Raw genomic sequence first — 27,971 nt, 5'->3', positions numbered from 1 at the left:
TCTCTTCAATTTGTCATCAATTTTCCTCTTGCGGCCACGTCCAGGGAGGTTGGCTACTGTCCCGTGGGTCTTGAACTTCTGAATAATATGAGCCACTGTTGTCACAGGAACTTCAAGCTGTTTAGAGATGGTCTTATAGCCTTTACCTTTAAGATGTTTGTCTATAATTTTTTTTCGGATGTCCTGGGACAATTCTCTCCTTCGCTTTCTGTTGTCCATGTTCAGTGTGGTACACACCTTTTCACCAAACAGCAGGGTGACTACTTGTCTCCCTTTAAATAGGCAGACTGACTGATTATGAGTTTGGAAACACCTGTGATGTCAATTAAATGACACACCTGAGTTAATCATGTCACTCTGGTCAAATAGTTTTCAATCTTTTATAGAGGTACCATCATTTTTGTCCAGGCCTGTTTCATTAGTTTGTTTTTTTAAATAATTATGTTAATCAACAATTCAAAAGTAATGGCTGTTTTTAATTATTTAATTTTCAATAAATTTTTATTTATTGTTACTTTTGTGAGTTTCAAGTGATTTCAGTGAGAATTGTGGGTTTTTCCTTCTTTAACTGAGGGGTACCAACAATTTTGTCCACGTGTGTGTATATATATATATATATATATATATATATATACATATATATATATATACACACATATATATTTATATATTTTTTAAAGTGCTTAAATAAAACTATATAAAGCAGAAACACAGTATGATTTTAAATATCTTGGTTTTGAAGATTTGGTTGGGTCCAAATCATTTGTTGATCTGATTTTCACTATTTTCTGACACTTAATGATTCATTTTTTGCCCTCTGAAATTGAACCAGTTTCTGTGCTCCTGTCATGTTTATTTTCTTGTGCTGTTTTCTCAAGAACAGCACAAGAAAGGCTAAAAGTAGAGAGAACTTAAAAATGTCATTTGTGTGGCATACCATAGGTAGAAGGCTACAAAAACAACAACAATAATAATAAATTACAATTTTTACAATACAAAATTTGTAAAAGAAAATCAACATGTACAACATTTTAATCTAACTACATTACTAATTTGCTTTGACACTTGTTGCCTATCTGCTCTGTGTAAACACTACTTGCAGTTCAACTGAACGGTCTCTGATTTATTGTCGTGTGACTGTTGTAGCCAAATTATTAAAAATTTCCCAGTTCTGCCAAGAAACAGCACTTTTTTTTTTTTTTACAGAATCGGTTTAGTGTAAAAAAAATCATTTTTGGACAACTTTTTACATGAAGTGTGTAGAAAAACAGTGATTTTGATGAAATATAATTATTTTCGGCTTAGAATTAGTTAAGCCTCCTGATGAGACAGTATGTCACAGATGAGTAGTTCAAGAGCTGCTGGACCTCTGTATTTACAGATTTGGGCTCTGCTGAATGATTTTCACAATTCTTTAAAAGACAGCATGCCTTTCAAACCTGGCAATCAGTTTTGGGGTTCAGAGGGTTAATGGAGAAAATAATTTCAGCTGCAGCAAGAATTTCATACCATGTGGACCAAATAGGAAGAATAGAAAGTGAAGTTAATACTTTTCAGTTTGACAAATTAACATGGTCAGCTAGGATATTTGTATAAAAACAGAACCCTTAACAAACCCTGACAAACTATAATTATTACAAAGTGCTAAGTTATTCAACACAAAGAATGGGAAAATGCACTTTGGTTATTTCAAAATATGCAAAAAGAAGTAGCGTTTTATAGTTTGAATGTGAAGTACCATAACAAAGATACTAATAACAAAAGGAACTGTGGAGAGATTGTCGACATGACCACCTGTAGGCTAAAAGTAGAGAGAACTTAAAAACCACCTCCAGCCTGCTCAATACCAAGTGAATCCATAAGTTTTATTCTGGCTGGATGAAATAAAGCCCTCTTCTAAGCTCACCTGTGGTGCCTTAAGGGAACCAAAAACTTGGCCTTATAAAGTTATAACAGAACCTCAGCACAGGCCAAGTCATTTGCTGATGGTTAAATTACAGCAGCTGCGTTTCAGATAATGTTTACAGGAAGCTTTTGTACCGTGCTCTTACCTACAGCCAACAGCTTCTCGCAAGAGATCAAGACTGCCGGAGTGTTTTGTTAATTCCAGTATCTCATTAGTTAGGATGGGGGGGTGCGCAAATGGAACACTGTGTCTTCTCCAAGGACAGCCTGTGTGTGTCTGTGGGGGGGCTGAATGGGGTAACTCTGAACTCACTACCCTTTAAACACACACAGGACGTAGTGAGGCAAGCCAGGCGTACAGTCAGAGCGAACCAGAAGAGAAAAAGGTGGTGGAAGGAGGGAGGAAGAGGAGGAATATCATGACACAGAAGATGGACGGAGCAGCAGAGTGAACAGGAGGGACTCTGGCTGCTTCTGCTTCACCTCTCAGTGACAAGCAGCCTTGAGATGGAAATTTCTCCGGAGCAGCAACAAGTCCTCGCTCTAACACTAACCATGCTCACAAACATGTCTTCCCGACACGGTCCATGTTCCAGACCAGGTGATGGATGTGCATCGTGTCTCTCACTACTGTCCCAGTGCAACCTCGCCCTGCTCCGTCCCTGCATGCTGACACTGTTGAAATTCGCTCAGCTCCCCTGCCTGCGAGGTATCACCTGACAGCAGTGTTTAAAAGTCGCTGCCAAAGGAGGTGGTGCACTCTGCGGCTGTGTTTGAGTGTGTGTACCTTTGCGAGCATGATCCTGGTCTTCGCCACGTCAAGAGGAGTTGTAACAAACGCCGCAACCGCGCCTAGAAGAGACACACATTTAGCAAAGCGCAAATATAAAACTCCCTTTTCTGTGCTCTCAGAAGAGCCTCTGAATATTAAAAATATCCCCATAAAAAATTGCAATTACTTAACCGCAGTTACAGTAACGTATTAATTCAGCAAGAAACAGTGGAACTCTTGGCCCTCAGCTCCATTAAGTTTATAAAAATGATAATATTCCCTGTCACAGACCCTCCCCCATTATTTGACCACAAAAACCAGACAGACACACTTCTATTCCCACCGCCCCCCTCCTACTGCCTCGTTCAACCCACGCCTTCCCATTAGCTACACACACACACACACACACACAGCTTTTTCCAACACACAGGCATAGACATGCATGTACAGCAAAGACACATTTGGATAGACACAAGTATGCACATACACCACAACTTCCCTCCAAGCTGGAAGCTGGATGAGCAGCGCAATCCAGTTGTGTCCCCACTGAGCTGCAGTGTGTGTCACTGCCACAAACATAGCAACTGTTCTCAGTAAACATCTCCATATGGCCCGCTGAGGAGCAATGTGACTGTAAGTGAGCTGAGGAGAAAGCATTAAGATCCGTGTGGTGCAACACAGTTATGTTTTCATGCTGATTATTAAAGCAAACTTAAAATAGTTTGTTTTTTGGCCTTTTCAGGTGGACAACTTCAAGTATAAAAAGAAACGGCCTTCTAACTGTAGCGTGGTTTATAATCTCCTTGGATAGCAGCACAAGGAAGAAGTATTCTAATAAATATTGGAGCGTTCAAGTGGCTCTAAATTTGGCTGGGAAAAAGCTATGTGATGGAAGACGCAAATGAGTCGCTGATGTAATCTAATCTCGGGCTCGGCAGTTTTTTTCACTAGGAGGTTCATGTGGGGTCAAGTCTGCCGTAAGTCAGTGCGGGGTACTGCTGGAGATATTTGGATGATTAAACTGTGTGAGCATTTCCAGTGTCAAGCAGATTATGTATGAGTGAAGGAGAGAGTGTGAAGCGCAATGTAAGGGGAAGTGACTGAAACCTGAGGATCCCTCTTGGATAGCAGCTTGGTCACAGAGGGATGTGAACTTGACTCCCACCCTGGACCCACGGCCTCCTGTACCTCCACTCCCCTCACTACTTCATCCCTCCTCAACCCATCCCCCTCTACTTGTCTCATATTGCCCGGTTTTTCCCCAAATAATCAATTTTCTCCATATGCTAGATATTCAGGCTGCCTGACTGGTGTGAGCCAAATATGTAAATATTACACATCTGTATGTAGCAAACAATAAAAGTGAGTACACCCCTGCGTAACATCACTTTAAAGTCAAAAGATTCAAAATTGTATCACCACACAGTAATTGTTTTACTGTGATTCAGTACATTAAAAAAAATCAAGGCTCCACAACTGGAACTCAATGCAACAAAAGTCAGTACATCTGCCATTATTGATACTTGTATTTTCAGTACTTTGTAGGCATGAATCAATCCTCCTGGGTATGGAGGACACCAGTGTTGAACAAATTTCTTCAGGAATGTTCTGCTATTCTTCAGTGACATTCTTTCAGCTCTTCTCTTTAAACTACCTCAAAGGTGTTTATTGGATGTAACTCAGACAACTTGTTTTATCAGCTCATCTTTTCCTTTCACTGCAAAAATCACTCATGTGATTTTTGCAGTGAATTTTATCACGCTGGAATATTCATCTTTCATTAAACGTCTTCAGACTGGGAGTCATCTTGTAGGCCAGTGCTTCAGGATATCCACAGGCATTCATTGGACCATCCATAGATGTCGTCTTCCCAATACGTTTTGCAATCATGCAGCCCCATATCGTTACAATCCCACCTCAGTTCTTCACTGTCAGGACTGTGCATTCACTGGTTGTCGTAGTTCTGGCCAGGTTCAATATCAAACATGCTGGACTCCATCTGGGTCAACTGAAATTGATCCAGGTCTGACCAAAGAATGTACACCTATAATTATCAGGCTTCTTTTCATGTTCTTCAGCAAAGTTTCATCTTGCATTTTTTAGCCAAAGTGAAAGCAAGGTTTTGTTTTTTTTTGGTTAGACACCATTCATAGAGGCTGTTTATACGTCCTTCACTCTGTCTGACCTGTCACAAAAACTGCAATTTCCATCAATAACCTCTGATCCCAGTCTGAAGCACTTGACATCTTTTATTCAGAACTGGATTGCGCAAGTCAAACGATCTCTATGGTGTCAGTGTAGGTTGTGCTACTACGGCTTGTTCTGTACCACCTGATCACTGTCGCCCTTCTATCTCCAAACTTTTTGTTGGTCATTGATCTTCCTGTATTCTTTTTCATCTTTTCAAAGTGTCACAATCAAAATTTTCCGTTGCTCTGACAATTTCTCTATCATGGGGAGCCATGATGCAGACATAGCCCTGTAGTCTAAAACTGGGGAAGTTCTGGTTTTCATGGGTCAGCCTTGCTTAGGTAGTTAGTTATTCAGTGTATTCATTTTTGTCGCATTGAGTTTTGACTTTGGGGTCTGTTTTTCCAATAAAATCATTCTTAAGCATTTTTTTTGTATAGTTACGTGTATTCTCATCATGATTATCACAGAGTTTAAGCCTCTCTATCTCTAAAAAAAATAGGTTAAATGCAGCTTCTGTCAGAAGGGAAAACCAAACCTTTCCAAAAGGACATGCATTCCCATATCATCCTTATCTCTTTTATGTTTTTTCTCTATGCATGTCTCAGTCTCCAACCTATTTTGTATCCTTTTCTCACTTTCTTGTACTCCAGGTGGGGTGGCACAGGGCCATGTCTCAGCTCCTTGGGGTGCCGTGTCCTTATCCCCTTTCCTATCCTTCACCTTCACCTTCATCCAAATCTCAATATCACCCCCAGAGCAGTCAACCTCAATCTTCCTGTCCTGTCTGGCAGTTGTAGCTTTGTAAGAGTTATGGACTGAAAGACAGAACTGTCCAACAAGTGCTCCATGGACTGTTCTTTTCCTGAAAAGTGTATTAGATTGCGGTTTTACATTTTCATCGCAAAAAAAGGTGAAGACTGGGTGGAAAAACACAAGACACATTCTTCATTCAGTGCTACATTCTGGATACTGGGCGTGTTGTATTGCTTTGTGTCCCTGGGCCTATAATATTCTCTCTGGTTTCAGTGATTGTGTAGAATATGAGACAAATATCCATCACATTTTTTTCTATTGTCTCAATTACAAATACACCATAGATTTGTACTTGTTTGCAGTGTTGCTGTTTTTCCTGTTAGGGCATTGACATTTCCTTACTTTTACATCTGTGTTGTCTCTGTATCAAATTATTTAATGTTTTTTTTCTTTACGCAGGAAAACGTATTGTTCCTGGAGCCATTGTACATAATCACAAAGCACAAACAACAACACCCGGAGGCAGTTCTACAAAATAAAATAACTTGTGAAATACATTATCACACTACATGACAAAGGCATCTAAAAAGAGAGACAAAGTGATGAAACTGCAAACTGTGGACATGTACATATCTTCACAGATTCAAGCTGATTAGATCAAAGGCTGAAACTGGTAGGCGCTTTGCTGGGAATCATCTGATGGTACTAAACGTGATGATTCAGTAATAAGATGGTTGACTGAATCTGTCAGCAGTGCACAATGTATGGTTAGATTTTTGTCTGGTTTGATCCCAACCAGCTCTAACAAAACGAAAATATGGGTCACAATAACTTCATTACTTTAAGGTGGCTGGAATTTTTAGAGCCAGGCACCACCGTTATATCAAGAACATGATGTCTTTGAAGAAATTTTTCATTTTTTTGTGTAATTGGTGGGATTTTTATATGCTTAGTCGGATTTTGCACGATCAAGGTTTAGTCTGTTTACAGAATAACACCCCCCTTCACACCATCACAGTGTTGGAGGTTAAGCCATCGGGGAAGACTGCCGGAAACCATCAGTCTAGACTGCAGATTTTTGTCCAGCTGTCTTGCATGCTCTTATGCAGTTTCTTTGCGAGTCACACTTCATCATGAGCATTCTTAACGACTGGTGTGAGAAATGCTATAACTTGTCTCGTTCCAATATCACTACAAAGTTAGACAGCCACGGAGGTCTGAGAAGAAGTTGAATCAGACGTATGTAATTAAAAAAATACGTGTTGTGCCTTCCTTAAGGCTTTAAAAACTAGAAGGTCCAGGACAGTTCCTGGTAGAATGAAATGCTTCTTATGAAATAAACACACTGTTGTCTTACAGTAATTATCACTATACAGGAAAGATGGATGCAGTCACAGTGACATCACCTACTAGTTTGTAAACTACTGTTTTGAAGCCCTGAGTTTGTAATTTAGCTGTCATGGTTTTTGTTTTTTAAACCCAAACGTGATGAGTGAAGGACCATAATTTCAAAAATGAATGTCATGTTGTATTGAAGGAGACTTCAAACTAGCAACTGAGATCATAAATGCAAAAGGAAAATGTTTACACAGGAACAAATAGAGTGAGAAGTCAGGTCACTTTCTCATAGACTTCTGTACAATTAGGCTCCTTTTGGCTAACAGAGGAGCCACCCTCTGCTGGCCATTAGCAAAAATGTAGGTTTAAGCCATTTCCTGCACTGGCTTTAGTTTTAAGACCCAGAGACTTAATTTTATATATACAGTCTATGGTAGCTACTGGTAGAAAATAGATTTAGGAATACCACATTTTAGATGTGCTAACGCTGGAAAAAGTGGTTTGAATTATTATAGAATGTGTAGAATTTGCTGACACATGTATAATATATCTCCTAAATCTTAGTCACTACCCAGTCATTCAGCCTGTCACTCGTCTGGGCAGTTTTCAATCTGACCAAGGCATCATTCCAGATTAAGTAAAAATCTTGAACAACTGTTTCTTTCCTAAACAGAAGAAGCACTTTTGGACATTCTGGAATATACCATTATGATGATGTTTTACCCCACATGCAGTTTATAATTGATAATAATAATCAAGTATTAATGAAAGCTAAACATTACACCTATCCACAATAAAAATGATATAAGGGGTGAAACCATCTCAAACTAAAACATAAAATCAACTATCCTCAAAATCCTAATTTTAAAGACTGATAATGACTGCTTTAACTCAAACCTCTGGCTTTGATCTAGTACATTGCTCTTGTGTTTCATAGTCTGATTTAATTCTCTCTTGTTGCTGTCTTTCCCATTTCCTTAGTCATCTTGTTTTCAGTCCATTCCCTTCCCCTCTTCCACTCCTTTCCTGTTCCTTTCTCTCTCCCTTCTTTCTTAAACCGCTTCAGGCTCCAGTGCTCAGGAGGTCGCACAGCTGCAGGGGCCCAAAACCCAGAAACTGGCCCCTCTCATCCCTCCACTCTTTCTCCCCGGTTGTCTGTCTATCCCCCTGATACCCATCCAGGCGAAGACAGAACCATAAAGTCTGCTACGATGTTCACTGAGCTGAAGAGCTTGAGAACTGTGATAATGAGACTCTTCTGTCGAGAAAACAGTGGAGGATCACTGCGCCGAGGATTGCCGGTTAAATGCTGTTTGCTGTTTAAGAGAAAGACTCGGAATTGCTCGTTCTCATTTTCTCTCCGGCTCCAGCAGATCTGGTGTGCAGGTGAGGATGGGATTTGCCTGCAGCGCTCACCTTTGTGGAATCTTACAAGAATGCAGCTTTGGGTAAACTCGTCCTGCCCTCCTGGCCATCTACTCACCGATCCACCATCTATCCATCCATCTAGCCATCCATTCCTCCTTCACTCCCACTCACACCCCTGTTTTCCCCCTCCTCCCTCTCCGCCTCTTTCCCAAAGCAGCATATAATCCTCTGCACCTGCAAAAGCTCCGCACACTGCAGCCTGCCAAGAGTAGAGCGTGTGACCTTGCCTCCACGACCACAGACTCTGGGAGAAAGACAGAAATGTCGAGAGAGAAAGAAAGAAAGAAAGAAAGAAAGAAAGAAAGAAAGAAAGAAAGAAGAAAGAAAGAAAGAAAGAAAGAAAGAAAGAAAGAAAGAAAGAAAGGGTTGTCGATAGAGGAGGATGATTAAAGAGCAAGAAAAATGGAGAAAGAAGGAGAGAGACAAAGAAGAAGAGAGGGAAGACTGTAGTTAGTGCAGATATCAGACACATTGAAAACACATTGTGAACCTTGGTCTGGTCTGAGGCTCAGAACCCACGGCTGGGAAATGGGCTATCTGGCTATTTTTGTGTTGCTTTTTCTCCCCAGTGATGTCATACTACTTGTTTCCCAAGAACTGGGACAAGAGGGAGGCAAGAGAATACTCTGCAGCTCCCCGACTATATCAGGCTAAATATTCACTCATTTTGTCAAGAAGCCATGCTGAAGTACAGTAGGTCATCACACATTTGTATATTAGCTACACTTACCAACACATTACTATACATGTTCAGGTTTATACTTTGTTTCATGAGAACATACAATTTAATCAGCAGGTTCATAAATATGTGCTCTACACCAGAGTTTCAATAGCGAGATGTTCTGTCAAGACAGAGCCACTTGAAGGCAGCCTAAAAAAGAAATGAATCGTGTTAAAATGTGCTCATTGTGCGTCTCCTCCTTCATTCCCTCGTCTGTACCATTCTCACCTCGACAACAGGAGCTTTCTCACTGGAGAACACATGGCAAGGAGTAGTCATTATTGTGTTCATGTTGGTGTGTTGAACAGTGAACAGTCAAGATACAAAACAATCATAACATGTTGTGCTTAGAAATGATCCATCCATCCATCCATTCTCTCTCTATACACCGCTTTATTCTCACTAGGGTCGCGGGGGGTGCTGGAGCCTATCCCAGCTGACTCGGGCGAAGGCAGGGGACACCCTGGACAGGTCACCAGTCTGTCACAGGGTTACATGTACAGACACACAATCACACTCACATTCACACCTACGGACAATTTAGAGTAATCAATTAACCTCAGCATATTTTTGGACTGTGGGAGGAAGCCGGAGTGCCCGGAGAAAACCCACACATGCACATGGAGAACATGCAAACACCATGCAGAAAGATCCCAGGCCGGGATTTGAATCAGGGATCTTCAAGGCTAAAGTGCTAACCACTACTCCACTGTTCAGTCCACAATACCTCATGATACAAGTGTATCAGAACAAGATAAAATACCACTAGAAAGATGTAAAGCAGGAATTGTGTATTCATTCATGGTCTTATTTGTGCACTGCCTGCCATTTTCATCTTGTATGTTTCGTTTTCCTTACAGCAAGTTAACTAACTTTGCTTACTTTACCCACATTCATTTGATAAGTGCCATCATGTGGAGTTTTTCAGTAGAGACTCTGGTCAGTCAAACTGGCAGCATGTTTTAATAAAAATGTCAATGTTAGCCACTGGTGTGTCAAAAATGCATTGCAAGAGGACGTGATTTACTGCCAAACTGATATTTTTGCCTCTCCCAACTGCTAATTTGCATTAAACACTAAAATGAAGCCGTCATGATTAGTTTTCAAGGTCTTTGAGATTGAACAGAAGTAAAATTCAGTTCAAAGTCAGGGGACCACAAAAGTTATTAGGATACACTGTGTGTGAAAGATGAATGAAACTATTCTAGAACTTTTTTGCAATATAATCTAACATTGTTGTATTTGACAAGCTTTACTTTAATGGCAAGACGTAGAATGAAATACTTGATTTTGCAATCATTTGTGCCTCGAACATGCATTCTAAAAGACTCTGAAAGACTAATCAATACAAAATATTTTCATACAGACAAACTATTTTACAGTTTTACAGGTAAAGCTGCTCAGAGTGCACCACCTCCTGTGAAAACACAGAAGCACAGAATTCTATCAATAGCACCCAGCTTATAGCAGTACTAGTAGTTTACATTATATAGTTGATCAAGACAAATGCATTTCCAAACTTTTTGCTGTGCCTAAAAACCCTAACAACACAGGGCTGCCAGGTCAAACACAAGTGGCTACTGAGTGAAACCACCTGATGTTTTTGTTTTGAGATTGAACTCAGGATGGGAAGGGAGGCTGTCTCTTTCTCTCCCCCCGATAGTTTTGGCGAAGGGATGAGGAGGCCGACTATGCAAGGTTAGTCTCTGTATAAAATGCGCGTGGACAGCTGGGCTGCCTCGGGCGCTGCGAGGTATGATTACTTCTCAGGGAGAGCAATTGAGCAACAGCATGGAGTGATTACTAATATTTTCTTTGTCCATCCCCCCCCCTCTCGCGAGTTTAATCTGTTGCATGTTATCTCATTCTCCTTCGATCCCACACACATGTGGACGTCGCAAAAAAAACACAAACAAGTAAACAGAGAAGAAGAAAAAAGGAACGGCAGACAGTGTGCATGAGCTCAGGATGTGTCATGTGTATTCCATTAGAGGGCAGATTAAAAAGGAGATTTTGTTTTCCACATCAAAGGCCTCACGCTGGGGGATTCCTCCGTTTCTCTCTTTTTCTGACTCTTCCCCTCCCTTATTCTCCATTTCATGAATAAATAATAAGGAGTAAACCTGGGAAAACAAACTTCATGACCTGTGAACCCTTGTGTCAGGGTCAGGTTTTGCACCTGGACGACTTCCCACAGGAAGGAGGCGCTGGGTCTGTGTGGAGGGATTGCAAGTGTGTCTCACTTGAGTTCCCATCATGCCTTTGACTCAAAATTCCCTGGATTTTTTGTGGGTCTCTGTTGGTGTTCAATCATAACTTTAAAGTGTTACACCCTCCTGCTTTTCTCATGTTATTTTTGAGGTCAGAACAGATGGAGTAAACTGTGACTTTTGTTCGACAGTTGGAAAACAAGTGGACGAGTGGAAACCACAATGTTGTGAAATTAACGTGTGAAAAAATTGCAAGAATTATTCACATGGATATCAAAGTGTGGTGCAGAAAGGCTGTAAATCTCTGTGCAGTGACCAGTGTGTAAATTCTCTCATCATTTAGAAAAAAATCCCCAACTTCTTCTGCTTGGAATATGCCTCTCCGTGACATCCAGAATTTCAAGGACCAGCTGAAATTACTGCACTCTACAAAAATATTCAGCTGCTTACTCCTCTCCTTAAAGGCCTGCAGCCTCTGGGTTGGTTGGATTTTCTTCTTTTTCCCTTCTCTGTTCCTCTCTCTGACAGCTGTGTTGGCTCGGTGTGAAATAAAAAAGGCCATAACGCAGCACATTACAATCCCACAAAGCAGATGGGAGATCATACCACACACATGCACTCTCTCAAATTCCTTCACTCTGGCATTTTTCAAACTAAATCACATTATTTTTGTTTGAGAAAGCCTCTGAACATCATGGTGGTCACTCTAAAGGAATGGCAGTAAAAAGCCGTTTGCTCGCACGTAGTAGCTGCTTTTTTGGTTTTTGCCCTCACGGCTTATCTGACGTTTTAAGAGAACGTAATGCCTCGTTAGTTCTTAGGAGAGGAGAGAAAGGAAGGTCCAGATTCCAGCAGTTCAGCTCTCCGCCAACGGACGTGTCCAGATGGCCTGGAGAGAGAAGGCCTTTGACTGAGGGACAAAGAGACACTTGTGAACGACAAACTCTAACTCCCGCAAACGCACATACATACATGCGCACACAGCTGTGCGGCGTATTGTTCGCCTTAGCTCGGCCGTTAGCTCCCAACATTGATGGAATGTTTCACTGTCCACCTCTCGCACCCTTGAGACATGATGTCACTCCAACAAAACGCCGTCTTTTCAAAGAGAAACGACTTTTTATGTGTTCAGGACACCGCAACGAAAAGAGAGAGAGAGAGAGCAAGGAGAGAAATAGAAGAGAGCAGAAAAAAAGCTGGACGAGAGATATAAAGGACTGGATATGCTCAGAGTTCATGATAAATTGAAGGCTGGTTTGATGGTGGTCATGACAACCCATTAAAGCGGGATGTAAAGTCCCATTTTCGCCTGCCACAATGATACAGGGGAATGCAGAGGGTGAGCCTGCTGTAAATGTGTCAGAGCGTAAGCGTAGCGTTGTGACTTTACTACAGATTTATCACTGAGAATAATCACCGTAAATGATAGCACTGAGAGGTGGTGGAAAGTGGAGGGATAAAATAGATGAACAATAAAAACACGGAGGGAACAAACTAAGCTGGATGAACTGCTATGAAGCAGACGCATACCTTTAAGTATTCCCAGAGTGGAAACTGCACCAGCGAGAAGGGGATCTGAAAGGGAAGCAGACAAAGTTTGAATCATCAGGATTATGTCAGCATTAGTTTTTGATTTTCCTGGAGGTTTAAGTTTCATCTTTAACCTCCAATCTCTTGCACTTGTCATTCCTGCCACCTTTCTCTATTTCCTCTCACTCGTCTGACTGCTCCCTTGTTCCTTCTCACTGCTGATGATTAATGAATGAGACGGGCTGTGGTCTGGCAGATCTGAATGGATAGATGGATGGATAGATGAAGCAAAGTTGGAAATAGAGGGATGGAGGGAGGATCTAGGGTGGTGTGTGTGTGTGTGTGTGTTGCTGCTGGAAACACTAAATCGGCTCAGGCAGGAAGTTACAGCGGGAGGAAATCGATGGCAGCGCCAAGGCGAGGGGCGAATGACACAGTCAGACCACACACACACACACACACACACACACACACACACACACACACACACACACACACACACACACAGCAGCATGCAGACACATGCACAGAAATGGGCACACTTTCCATAAACACACACAAAGACACTACTTCACACAGACATGTATATTCTCTTATGCACATCGCGGACACACACGTCTCCTGTCATCGAGCGCTGCAGGATCGGCAGCGCAGGACAGGAAGGAAGAGAGGGAAAAAAAACAAGAGCAAAGAGAGAAATAAATAAAGCCACACTGAGTTGTGTCATCAGTCTTTGATCACAGCAACAAGAGGACCATTCTTCCGTCTGCGCCGCCCACTCCAACACGTTCAGACGACGTTAGTATATTTGTAAAATCTGAAACGATCCAACTCTGAGTCAGCCAGGGCTTAAAACAATGCACAAACTGTGTTACGCGTCCTAATGAGCTTATTAAGCACTTAGTACAAAAGAACTGACCTCATATAAACACTCTGTCCAAAGTGGATTAACTTAAAGTGTTGGAGAGCTTTAAAACATCTTTGTGGTTTTATTAAAGGCTTTTTAAAAAAATAAACAGAAAGACACAAAGCCAGTGTAAATTCTACTGAGCACATCTTAGTGAACTGATAAAAGGCAATTATCGAGTCTAATGCGTAGTAAGACAACATATTAGGAAATATTTTTTGTCTTAAATGAAAACTTTTCATGACTTTACTGTAAACAGCTTCCACACTACAGTCAAAAATGAAATATTTGTGCACAGAAAGTCTGCTATCCTATCATACAAATCCAGTTAAAATCTATCCATAACAACCAGCACAGTACTAATGTAAACATTGTAAAGTAAGTCGAATATGAATGTACTAATCATTAATAACTGACTCTCTAAAGTTACGGTCCATTGATGCTTTTTATGTCTACTTCTCCGCAAGATTACACAAGATGTAAATTTCATCATCTATCCAAGTTATTTGCGAGCAGCCTAAAATCTGTAACTGTGCCGACTGTACACAAACTGACTGCATATTTGGTAGGAAGACAAATGATGTTTGAAACAAATGCTGGCTTTAAGAACAGACTGCATGAGGAAATTTTACTGCCATCCACACTTTTACAGTTCATCATTAAAACAGCTGTAATTTAAGTAGCTGCTGCCAGATTTTGGAAGGGCTTTGATTTGTTGGTGCCTCCCGTCAACGGTGCTCAAACACAGCAGGACATTTCCTTAAAATGTATGTCTGCAGAAAGTGCTCAGCAAACCTCAGAATAATCACGTAGACTCTGTGCCACAGCCAAATCTGTACCCAGCTGCTATATTATGTATAAAGTACAAAGTCACAGTCACAGCTTCTAAGAAATATCTACAGGAGTTCCGGTGTTTGTGTTTGATATTCGGATCAACGTCACCATGTACACGGAAGACCAATGTATACTTATCGCAGCATAAATAGAATTATGTGTGCGTCTGCTGTAAATCTGTATCAGTCCTGTAGAAACCATGAAGTGACAGTTCTAGTTTCAACATCCATGGTCACGCTGCTAAAGTCTGTGTAACGAAAATTCCGTAATCTACCAGTGCATGTGAGCATCTGTGCAAACCATTCAGCACATGTAAACAACCAGTATATTTTTTGTCTTTTTCCCTGCATTTTTTCAGGTTTAAAAGATCTCCTTTGTCACAATACAAGCTCAAAGGTCTTTTCTATGCACATGCACACACACATATATATACTCACACTGATACATGTCTATATATATGTCATGGTAGAGACTGCGATTTGGTAGAATTGGAGTTTCTACCAGTAGAGATTGCGATTGTAATCTCTACTGGTAGAAACTCCAATTCTACTGGTAGAGACTCCAATCGCAATCTCTACTGGTAGAAACTCCAATTCTACCAAATCGCAGTCTCTACCATGACATATACATATATCCATATATATATTAGTAATTTTTAGGTAAAGTATATATGTTCATTTGGATAGAATTCATTCAGGTTGACAAACTCTCTTTTCTCCAGTTTCCCTTTTGAGGGGGACAAAATTTAAGAAATTCGGGAAGCACTACAACGTCACATGAGTACTCAAGAGCAGATAGCAAGGTAAAAGGAAGAAGAAACAGATAAAAGGCCTAAACTTATACAACGCAGAGGGATGGGCAGATGTTATGGCTCTCTGTGACATTCCACCACACTACTGACAGGAAGAGAACATGTGCAAAGCTCAAGACAGGTTTAGAGAAAAAAAACCCTAGATGCAGGGAAAGATAGTGAATGAACTGCTGGAAGGTAGCTAAAGCAATAGCATGAATGAAGCTAAAGCAATAGAGCAAGACTATGTTGCAGGTTAAGGGAGGGGACTGGGTGGGAGAAAAAAAAATTAATTCTGTTTGATTCATCGGTACAGCAGGTGAGATATTGTACCAGATTTGAAGTTAAGCTGATGGTTGGGCTCAAAGCCGTGCTGAGGATTCTTAAATTTAGGGGACATTTCGTGTGGTGACAATGCCACAAGGGCTGTAGTCTGTGCATGTAGATACAAGCTGCACATTTATGGAACAGAGTGCTCCAAGTGGACTCCAAAAGTAATATAAAGTCAGACCACTCGGAAGATGGCGACATTTACATCACGTGGACCCTCACAGACTCTCTCGTACTGAATGGATACAGAAAGTAGAACTCCGGACACGTTTGGGTGCTTCCCAAAATCTGCAACAAGGGCAAGAGTTCACGTGTTTGGAAGCAGTGTACATGTGTATGTGTAGAGACGACCTACTGCGCACATGTGTACAGAAGTCTTCCAAGTAGACACCTGCAGACTACAAAAATATTATAATAGGAAAAACTATGCATCGTGATGTGTGCAGCTTGTCTGGGAGGGAGTTTAATCGAAGCCACAGTTTCACCACACTTGCTGTTTGGCTTGTGGTAATCCGACAGCATGCACCATCTCTTTGAAAGTAACGCCATGTTGGTGCCGTTACTCGAACATTCGTAGCTTCCATTAGAGCATTCAAACCTTCAAACGCTGCTTGCAGAACTTGGTTGTTGCTTGATAAAGCGGGTCTGGGACGTGGACAGACAGAAATGTTTGCCCATCTGGTCTATCTGGGCAGACAGAAGCACATTCTCTCAGTCCTTGGAGATTATCTAAAAACTTTATTTGACATACTGTAAGTCTGGTTTCCAGCCCCCTTGAAAGCAGAGTGTTATAAAAGTGCACCTGTCTTTTATTACCACCCTGATGAGTTCTGCTCTTCCAGGAAGGAAAAAGAGAAAGACAGAGACAAAGAGAGAGAGGAGGGGAGGGGAGGGGGGGGGGTGTTGTGGTTATGAATACTACTGCTAAATGTAAGCAGAACATATTGTACTGATGTGAGCTAAAGTAAACTGAAGGTTAATAAAGTCAATACATGTCCTAGTTCACGTCATATTTATACTTTGCAACTTTTGGACTACTTCTGCACACGAGATACAGCAAAGTTGGAATTTTAGTGTCACTTAATCATGAATGCAGTGCAGGTACAGTGGCAGCTAACTAGGTCATCTCTGCAGTACTGGATAACCCCCCTTTCAAAAAACAGGGCCTTGACATAAATTTAATTATCATTTCACAATCTCTGTCAAAGTCTTGTCGTATCTAGGTTTGATTTGATGCTGAAAGAGGCAGTTAAATAAAGGGCACACTGGTGTAATTTCAAGAAATAAAAAATAAAAACAAGAATTTGATTCGCTCTTTGTGCAAGAAAGTGCAGAGAGGATCTTTTTTCTTTTAAATAAGTGCTAAGGGAGAGAAAGAGAAAGACAGATGGGTTCAGAAGAGGATCTGGAAAGAATGATCCACCAGTGATTTATGACTTGGTTTGACACCCTTGGCACAGAGCAAGGTGTGTGTGTGTGTGTGTGTGTGTGTGTGTGTGTGTGTGTGTGTGTGTGTGTGTGTGTGTGTGTTGCAAGACAGAGATGAAACATCTGAAAACCATATGAGATCTGATTAAAATTGATAAGCCATTTATAGTTAAGGGAGGGCTAAGACCAAACACACAAACACACATTGGAAACACATATGAACCTGACATGAGGTGACGTACAGCAGAATCCAGCTGTGTGCGTTTGTTTATTTGAGTTATGAAATCAGTTTCGCAGGGTGGGGGATATGTGAGCTAATCACTCCGCTGCTATTTTTTCCAGCGCTAAAACGCTCTCCGCTCATCTCGCATCAACAAGCTCTAATCTACCGATGTAATGCCTTAACCTGATGGTGGAGATGTAATAAATCTCCCAGCTGAATGAGAAATGAAGCGACAGAATGAGAAGTGGTAGAAGAAGGGAAGGGGCCTGGACAAATGTTTCTGCCTTCTCTGTTAGTTCCATAGACAGATATTGCATTATTACACTGTGAACAATCAAAAAGGAACCTGATTTCGGTTAAGCTGAACAAACTGTGCAATGGACAACTCAGCTGCAATCCCCTTTATCGGTGGAGATTTTTTTTGGCTTGTTTTTGAGGTGGGGTAACCTTGGAGACAGATATGTGCACCATCATAGCACCTGACTGACTCAGTGTTGCTCATATCCTTCTTCTCTCTGTTTTGCTGAGTCCAAAGCCACAACTAAAATCACTGTATTTGGCCTGATGAGTGATTCTATGACAAGCTCCAACACCCACTTGATGTTCCTTCAAAAAAAAACAACACACGCACACAGCACACCAGTAATGTAGAGCAATTCTTTAAGCAGCTCTTTCATCAACTTTAAATTTAGATAACATACAAAAACATTGTCAGACACAGAAGGAATTGAAATGTTAAGTTTCTTTCCTCTGTATTATTCAATGAGGGGAATGTGCCTTTTTCAACAGTGATTTTTGACGGCCTCCAATGGAATGATAGTAAAACACATAAATGCCCATTGTGACTCTGATGAAACTGTTGAAAATTTGAAATACAGTTGAAACTCCAGAAAACAAATGTCAACTGAATCTATGATGAAAATAATCATTAGCTGAAGTCTAATCCTGAGGGCTCAGTGTGCTGCTCCAGGACGCTGTAAAAGGCCACCTGGTTGTAAACGGTTGCAGGTGTCGAGCCTCGTGACAAGAGGGGACACTTTCTCTAACTGTTCACCAGTGGGGGAAAGCGCATGGTTTTGATATTCTCCAGTTACAGCGGGGTCCTGCCTCGAGTGTTGACGGCACTTCGGGACCTTAGCGATGTCATGCTAGACTAGCACACAGCCATGCAGACAGCCAGGGTGATTCCACGCTACGCTAGCATGAAGGAACTAGCAGCAGAAACTCCACACTGCTGGATGCTGCTCACTGCTGACTCCTTCTCATCCCTCTGCCTCATATAATGCCTCAGCTACCACGGCCTATTTAATGCTGCGATGCCAAGCTGAACTCACTGTGTGTGTGTGTGTGTGTGTGTGTGTGTGTGTGTGTGTGTGTGTGTGTGTGTGTGTGTGTGTGTGTGTGTGTGTGTGTGTGTGTGTGTGTGTGTGAGTGTGTGTGTGTGGATGGTGGCCCTTCAGTCCAGAGCAGTTAAAGTAACCCTAGCAAAGACAGAACTTCATAAATTCCTTTAAATTATGGAGAAGAATGTCAACATCATCAGGCCACCGACAAACAAAATCCCACTACACTGTAAAGGATGAATGTTTTTTTAAACAGTTTTTGGCAGCAATTTTTAAAAACATTTTTACTGTTATGCTACAGATTTTCCCAGTTTTGTTAAATATAGACAAAAAGTAATAAAATCACAAAAAAGTACATACCTACTGTACATGTTAACCATAAAATACTAGCTAAAACTATACATGATGACCACATCAAAAATCAGTATTTTTCTGAATGGTATTTAGTTTATTTACAATATTTGTACTGTAAAATCCCACTATTTTGCCACTGCATTTAAATCAGCATAAAACATTGTTTGTTTGTTTTTTGTTTTTTTAACAGATATTTATTGTTATTTAAAGAAAAAAAGTTTATCAGGAATTGAAACACAGTGAATACATTTTAAAAGTGCTCTTTCTTATTTTAGATTAAAAATAATTGCTTGGAAAATCCCAGAAAAAATGTTAGTTAACAAACTGAACTCAGGCCAAACATGACTACTCATCCTAGACAGAAAGTCCCGCCCAAAGCAATTTGATTGACAGCTCAGTCCATCAAGTAAAAGCAAAGGCAAAATGGAAAAAGCAATGACAAAATGGAAAAACTAAAGGAAAAAAAAAACAAAGAGAAAAGGGAAAAGCAAAAACAAAATACACCTTTATATTTCAATATTTTCATTTATTCATTCTTATATTTATTCCTCTTTATATTTATACATTTATTTCCCTATTTTTAAACACATTTCTTTATTTATTTTATTCTTCTTCATATTTACACATTTATTTCCTTATTTTTTTTAACAGATTTCTCTTATATTATGGCACTCCTGTGACTCCATATGAACAACGTTCACATCAAAAATCTGTAGTATTAAAAACAGCATTTTGGATTTTTAAAAATGGGTGACCAGAAAATTAGACTATTTTGCTACATTTATATCAGAAAACAATATAATAATCATACAGATACATGGTATTATTTTCACACTTTTTACATTCTTGGAAAACTACAGTTGTACAGAATCAATGTAAATATTTTTTCAACAGAATTATTTTTACAGTGTATTTTATCATCAAAATATTCACTTGCAATAACAGACAGCATGTTGCTATCTTGTTTCAGTGTATTATTTCACCGATTAAACACGCAGCTGGTATTTAAGGGATCAGTTTGCAGGAGAAAACGCTTTCCTTCAGGCAGAGCAGCAGCGATGTTCGTGTCCATTGAAAATGACTGAGGTTTTTCTCTGCCTGCCAAAACTTTGCTAGCTCACTCAGTTCCAGCTTGAGCCAATCAATGGATTTCTATGGCTGCCTGAGCAACAACCGAATCATAACGATAACCAGGGAGATGAACACACCCAGTGCATTTAACACGTTGTTGAGGTCTGCGAACATGGCCTGTCACTTGACATAAAAATCCTGACAAAAAGCACACACACAAGCAGAACACACTGAAGGAGCCGAGGCAGTCATTTCTAGAGCTATGGAGTAACTGAAGAACTTCTGAGTTTTCTTGTCGTGCTAGAAGTGCGAATCTGGGGATAGCAATGTCGAATACACTTTGGTCTACACTAAAATATTTTAACTGTTAAATGGAATTTTGTATACATGTTCATGGTGCCCAGAGTATAAATCATACTGACTTTTGGAGTTTTCCTGACTTTTCCTCTAGTGCTACCATAAGGCAGCTGACATTTGCAGCTGACATTGAAATGTCTTGACAACTGTTGGAAGGATTATTGAATAAATTAGACCAGACTCTGCAGTTAATTTCACCTGTTTCACACTGCATTGCCTGAAATGTCTCACCAGGTCTTGGAAATTAGTTTTTTTTTATGTATGTCTATATGGCCCTTTATTTCATCTGGCTGTCAAAATTCCATTTTCCTCTTCACTGTTTGCATCAGCCTTAGTGTACCTCCTCCACGTGTCATGCTGCCTTGCTGCACTCCAAAGTAAATAACAATGGTTCACCTCTGAGGTTTTGAGCTATATTTGCAATTGTACACCCATTTTTGACTAAATTAAGTCAAACTACAGCTCAACAACTTCTGAAACCACAAAGACAAATATTGTACTCCAGCAGCATCTGCTCCACAAACATCTGTGTCATCCCAGCGTCCTCCAGGGAGAGGATTCCACTGCTGGGAAACACACACCAACCTGCTATCCTGCATGTGTGCGCCTTAGCATTTTTCTATGAATATGTTGGCGCGCTTAATCGTATTTCCGCTGGTGTGTGTTTGTGTGTATGAAGAGCGGCATTATGTGTTCGCTGGCTGGTGCATTTTGCGAGTGATCAAAGGTGACAGTGCCACTTGCTGTGACTGTCAGGTATGATATTATAGGAATATGGAGATTGTGTCTGCTGTGTCATTCTGCTGACAGTGCTCCTGTTTGTGTGTGTGTGTCTAAGTGTATGCGTCCTTGCCAACTGTATTAGCACTAACTTTATTAGTATTCAGAGAGGCTCCAGGCTGTCACAGGTCCTTAGGCACTCAGCGGAGGGCAGGAAAAACACATGTCAAAATATATTCACATTGAGCCTGATTGCAGGCAGGCCAGTTGGCTGCAATTTGACAAATGACTTTTAATAGGTCATACTGCAGCCTCTGCATACTGATGAGCATTTAGAAGGAGAGAAATGGGAAGGGAGATGGATAATAAGAGACAAGCAGACAAGTGTATTGATGGCCAAAACAACAGACGAGAGACATTATTCATTTTTTCCCCACTCGATTCCTTTTCCAAAACAGTACCTCACCGGTAAATTTTCAGCACTTTTGTACTTTACACTCCTTCCCGTGGATTGAATAAATCCCTAAAAACTCATCTCTGTATATCAAAATTATAGATTTAGAAGTTTTTTCCATGAAAATAATCTCAACCCGTCTTAAAATGGCTCACATGAAACTCGATAACTTTTATATGTGGATTTGTGAATATATAAATTGCTCCCAGCCTCTATTTTAACTAAGACTTCTACGGCTCGCTTGCTCAAGCATTTCTACTCACACACTGTAAAACTACTCTAAGCTACACAATGTCAAGTGATAAAATTGGAATTATTGCAAACTGATTCTTAAGAAAAAGAGCTGATTATTTTAATGGTAATAATGGTAATAGATGGCATGAACCTTGAACTTGAATACTTTAATGATGTTAATGTTAGATACAGACTCACAATATCTCTTTGGCCAGCTTTGCAAATGAAAACCGAACTAGTCTCTCCTTCTTAGTATCTCCTCTAAGAAAGAAAGACCCACCCCAAAAAGTTGATGGAAAAGTGTCCTCAGGTTTGTTAAGTATAAAACACTGCTGTCTGAATCTCTTTATTTAAAACTGTCATCAGCATAGAGCAGTTTCAAGGTAGAAATGCTCAGCCGTGGCGCTGACTGCTTATATCACTCATGATATGTATTCTAGAATACAAAAAAAAAAAAAAAAAAACACCATATGGACATATAAAAACTGTGGAATTTCATTCCAAAGCCAACTTCACTGGAAGCCAAAATTCTGCTGCTATCCAAACAAATGTAACAACTTGTCTCAGCATGTCTGATATTTAGCATAATACGCTGCTATAAAAATGATGTACAGCTACTTTGTACCTTCCATTTATCATTAAAGGTGCACTAGAGACTTACAGTGACCAAAGAATTATTAAAATCAGCAATAAAAGAATAATATTTGGTTGACCATTTAACTAGCATTTTAAATTCTAAAATGCAGACGGGTTTCACAGTATGATACTAGAAAGCTGACCCTGGTAACACAGACATAAACCAACAAACAAACATCATAGTCACTCTATGGAGCAGTACTGAACTAAATGTTTTCACAATAACAACCATTCAATAGGCTTTACCATGACCACCATCTAAGTTTAGCATGTTAGCATGCAAATCGAAAGGACTTCATCTTTTGCATGCCAGGATGCTGCTAGGTGAAAGGATTACCAAAGTTTTTACAATTTATTCAGAGATTGTTGGGATGCTCCACTTTCTAACCACAAACAACTTTCCTGGTAGAAACACAAGAAAAGTCAGGGGTCATCAAAGTTAGAGAATTCATCGCTTGGGGACCATGCACATCTGACAGCAGGCTTGTTCAGCCAGCCTATTCTACATTATAGAATGGTCTGAATGCACTTTATTATCATCCTGCTATAGGATAAAAGCTAAGTGAAGGTTGCAGCAACAGTAGTCCCTAAATGCAGTGACTTAGGAATTGTTTCTGAGGAACATTCATCTGTAAAATGGATAATTCACTGCAGAAAAAAACAACTAGCAGGGCTGCATCACGGCATGATCCAAATCATCAGTAACACTGGCATCAAGTCATCTCACAGTAAGAAAATTCTGGTATCAATCCTGCTGGGCTCCTTGGGGGGATTTCTAGATACAGTTTGCACGTCCTCCCTGCATGTGTTTTCTCTGAAGCACTCAGAGCTACAGGCATGGTCGGTTAAGTTCGCGATTCTAAAACGTCAAATTTTGCATTATATGGTTTCAAAAAGCCAGTATTGGTTTGAAGACATTATTTACTGTCGATACAATGACAATTATGAGAGTAAAAGACGCCCTCACAGATTTCACTGTTACATTATGAAATCCCAGACACAAATAACCGCTGCTCGCATTCTAAACTCAGTCAAGACACTGTGGTGCAATCCTGAATCCCACAACATTCTGCTCCATTCTTGACACCAGATGTGGAGCAAATGAGCAAATGATTCACGAGCCAGAGAAGTTTACTGGATCCTCTGTTACCACTTGATATTGAATGACCATTCCAAATCCATTTGGCCTCCTCCTACTCCTAAACCTGTGGATTTGGAATTTACCAAATGTACCATTTCAAAAGATGTGTTCAGTTCATAAGCAAAATAAAACAAACAATGGCTCCTTCCAAGTGTTAAAGTAGTCATTTTAAGAAGTAGTGAAAAGGAAAGGAAAGGAAAGGAAAGGAAAGGAAAGGAAAGGAAAGGAAAGGAAAGGAAAGGAAAGGAGTTCTTTTAAAAGAAAGCAGATGGGTGTCAGATGGTGAAGCAATCAGCAGCAGCCTTTGTCAAAGTGAAGAATCACTCTGGGCCAAGTGAAGACCAAGAAACTCACACACACATGTACGAAAAACCCAAACATACGGGCTCGGCAGGCAGAGTAAAGCCCACAGTCTAAGTCCACATTTATTACCTGCTAATGCAACAGGGCTGCAAGCTGGATTCACTTTCCAAAGTCATATAAGCACAAGCACAAACACACACACACACACACACTTCTCACACTAACATCCAGACACACCCACATTCCATCTGCTGTGTGTCATGAAAGTATGACGAGGAACCGACTGCGGTGACACGCTGATAACAAACAGACAGCGATCGGATTTTAATATGTCGAAAGTCGATAAAGGCATTAATCATGTCAGAAAGGCAGGTGGTGTTGGACACTTCGACATGTTACTGTGCCAAGCGTTTCAACCACAGCCTCAAAAGTCACTGAGCATGAAGAAGCCAGACCTGTTGGACAGTTCGGAGGAATATATTAAGACGAAACATGCACGCAAAGGCACAGCGAAAACAAAAAGTACAAAAACAATCACTAGAAACTGCACAACAAGGGAGTTCATGCCAGCCAGTGTGGGAATCTTAAAAAAAACAAATACACCCAGGCATGTTGCTGGTTAATGCTGTTCTGATGAAGTATGACTGATATGCGGCATGGATGCATGTTGCAACACTGAGAAAACAGTGAGTGGGGGGCAGCAATTATTTCCTGAAAAACTCCAGCTGTGACCAGGAGATCAAGTTAATATATATTTAGGGTTTTTTTGTTTGTTTTATCCTTATATATCTCACAATGTGGCAAATGTGTGCAAATAAATAAATGAATACATGAAAAAATGTGTTTATATTTTCCAAAGGTAAATCTGTATTTCACTTATAAATTACACAAAAGCCCAAATATGCACTTCAAAAAAGAAACTTTTCTGATGTCCATTGTACTAACTTGTTTACAACCTGTCAAAAAAGATGTTCTATGTTTCCAATGCAAAGACTCAACAAGAAACTTTACTGCAAATATAATTATTATAATGTACAAGTATCATTCAAGATGCTTTTTTTTCTCTACAGCATATACAAAACAAAAAGTATTGTATGGACACAATTCAGTGGTACAGCTTCATTTAATAAAAAATAGAGTATAATCTGTTTTTAATGCATTGTTTTATATGTTCTTAAATCATTTTTTTTTGCACCCTGACTGTCATCATTGTAACTTCATCATATTGTTTTTTTTACAATTTGAACACTGTATTGAAACAATTTCATTAATAAAATTGTGTTTGTGTGTGTGTGTGTGTGTGTGTGTGTGTGTGTGTGTGTGTGGGGGGGGGGGGGGGGGGACCTTTTGAACAATCTAAAATCAGAATTTGTACAAGAAAAAACTAAAACATAGATGGAATCATTGGAAAACAATTCCCCTGACAGGTACGCATGTGAAATCTAATGCGATCCAGTGCAACAGCTCTGCCATCAATCATACTTTTCACGAGGCATCTACATTTCAAAATTTTGTTGATGCTGTCAGAAAGGTCAAAACTTGACTTTATGTTAATCTGGGAGCTCACAGAGGGTGGAGGTGTATTAGACTACATTACATTTACCAGTGTGTGTGACAGCTGGTTCACCCCATGAAAATAAATGAGAATAAAAACTGAAAATGTAGAAGATTCGTTAAAGTAGAAGTTATAGCAGTGCTGTTGTATTGGATTACATTAGGGTTCACAGGTGTCCCTAATAAAGTGGCTGGTGAGTGTATACTATAAAATGCTTGATGATTATCATCATCATCCAACGCTATTATCATCCAAATGGTAGAGAGTGAATTTTATTGAAATTTCCAACAACATCCCTGTTCAAATCATGTTTAGGCTGTTAATTATTTTCCTATTATGGTCAGGCTTTATGTCACGTATGAAAAACACAGGGTCCAAGTTGTGCAAGTTAAACATCTGAATTAATGTCACACCTAGTTACTGCAGTGACGACACTGTGACGCTGCAAAAACCCCTGTCTAAACACAGAAGCATAGGAGGAAATTGTATGTGTACACTCCAGTGTGTGTGCGTGTGTGTGTGTGTGTGTGTGTATGCGCACACAGGGGCACCTAAGTACACCTCAGGGACGAAGGGGTTCAGGTCTTTTAAATAAATAAACAAACACATTTTAAAAAAAGTCAATCGATAGAGGGAGCCTGATCCGGCACTCTGGGCCTGTGTTTGGCCTCTCACTTCATCAGAGGGGCCTCGAGGGGGAGAAAGGGAAGGAGGAGGAAACTGAGAGTGCTGGGGAGGGAGAGGGAGAGAGAGAGAGAGAGAGAGAGAGAGAGAGAGAGAGAGAGAGAGAGAGAGAGAGAGAAGGTTGGATTACTTCTCTCTTGGTGGTTGTATAGTGCTGGATAGTGGAAGCTAAAGCCTGCTCTCCCGATTACAGAAAACAGACCTTCATGCTGTCTCACTTGATGCACACACACACACACACACACACACACACACACACACACACACACACACACACACACACACACACACACACACACACACACACACACACACACACACACACACACACACCTGTCTTGATGCTCCCTTGAGGCACACTTCGCACAAATCATGTGCCTATCCAAGCTAAACCTACAGCGCGCACAAAAGATGATTCCCCTTGCGCCGAGCGCAGCCCCACAAAACCTAAATTTGTCACAGATTAGGGAATGTTGGAGGGCGGGCAGTTGTGCGCATCCTGCAGCATGAACAACATGTCCCTTTAAGGCCTATACTGTGTAACTATGAGGAGTGTTCAGCCTTAAGCGACGTGCAATCACTCATCTCAACCTTTCCAGCTCCTCTGTGCTGTAAAAACTAGAGTGTGACTGCACTTGCTGAAGAATTCCACCTGACAGTTTTGAATGCCAAGGGCAGTGTGGAGTGTGTGCGTATGTTTAAACAAGCCAAACTAGGGAGAGTCTTGAGCGCCGGCACATCTCCTGTGAGCCAATCGCATCGCAGCTGGCCCCGGTTCCCATAAGCCGCCACGGCCTGCCGAATCTCGGCACAGTGCAGCAATATTCCTGACAAATTAAGACTTGTTCTAAGGTGGAGGGGGAGAGAGCAAGAGAGAGAGGGAGGAAAGGAAAAGCCTGAAGGTGGAGGTGGTGGGGGAGAAAACAGTGCGCTGGCAAAGATTCAAGACAGCAATTCCATCGACATGAGAGAAATGCTTCCCAGAAAGACTGAATAATATTTATGTTGTGCTGGAGACTTTTTTCTTCCTCCCACCTGTGTGCAGCTTCGTGTAGCTTGTTGCTTCAAATTGTACGCGTGATACAGCAGAACAGGCCAAGACACAAAGGCAAAGCACACAAACTTTATCAGGAGACACCTGATGCTTTTCCTCTATAGTCTTTAAGAGGAAGATGTGCAGTCAAGCCTGCTGCTAATGAAACACTGTGATGCCATGTCCAAAGTAAAACATGCAAGACATAAATATTGAGAATTTACTCATTCAAACAGTAGCTGGATTCATATAAGCATGCATTATGGATGTTAAGGCAAACAAACTGTCATATATCATTGTCAAGCTGGTATTTGAACATATCATAGAGCTAATGTGCTGCATTTAATCCAACAGTTATATATATATACAGAGTCAGACCAGTGAGATATTGGAGGAGCACTGGGTTAAAACATGACAGTTTGATCTGTCATAGCCACTGATGGATGGTATCAATGGCAGAGTGCATATTCGCCAGTGAATGGTGATGTGGTGGATACAGGAAGCCCTGAGGGTCAACCAATTAGCTGTTGACAGGAAGAGAGATGTATGGCTGCCTCAGGATCATCTAAAGCTGGGAGGGAGACGTGGGAGAACGGACGGAGAGAAAACATGTTGGTGATGAAGACTGAGGCACAGAATAGGAGGGCGACGGTTCTGCAGAATTAAACCAGTTGCACAGCTGGCTGGAAGCTATTGAGCGAGTCAATCCACAGTTTCTTACCAG

General features: G+C 40.6%; 1 protein-coding gene across 1 annotated transcript in view; it reads right to left on the bottom strand.

Annotated features, from left to right (window-relative positions):
• The window catches only part of slc25a26 (solute carrier family 25 member 26), a 68,345-nt gene that overhangs the window by 13,096 nt on the left and 27,278 nt on the right, over positions 1–27,971 (bottom strand). Inside the window, exons 6-8 of the mRNA XM_022219518.2 lie at positions 12,851–12,895; positions 8,564–8,633; positions 2,693–2,757 (exon numbers count right to left, since the gene is read on the bottom strand). Coding sequence (XP_022075210.1) covers positions 2,693–2,757; positions 8,564–8,633; positions 12,851–12,895 — 180 coding nt within the window. The remainder of the gene's footprint in view (positions 1–2,692; positions 2,758–8,563; positions 8,634–12,850; positions 12,896–27,971) is intronic.

Source organism: Acanthochromis polyacanthus, chromosome 5 (assembly GCF_021347895.1).
Source record: "Acanthochromis polyacanthus isolate Apoly-LR-REF ecotype Palm Island chromosome 5, KAUST_Apoly_ChrSc, whole genome shotgun sequence".
Classification (NCBI taxonomy): domain Eukaryota; kingdom Metazoa; phylum Chordata; class Actinopteri; family Pomacentridae; genus Acanthochromis; species Acanthochromis polyacanthus.
Note: the sequence above shows the minus strand (reverse complement) of the source record. Positions and strands in the feature narration are given on the sequence as shown.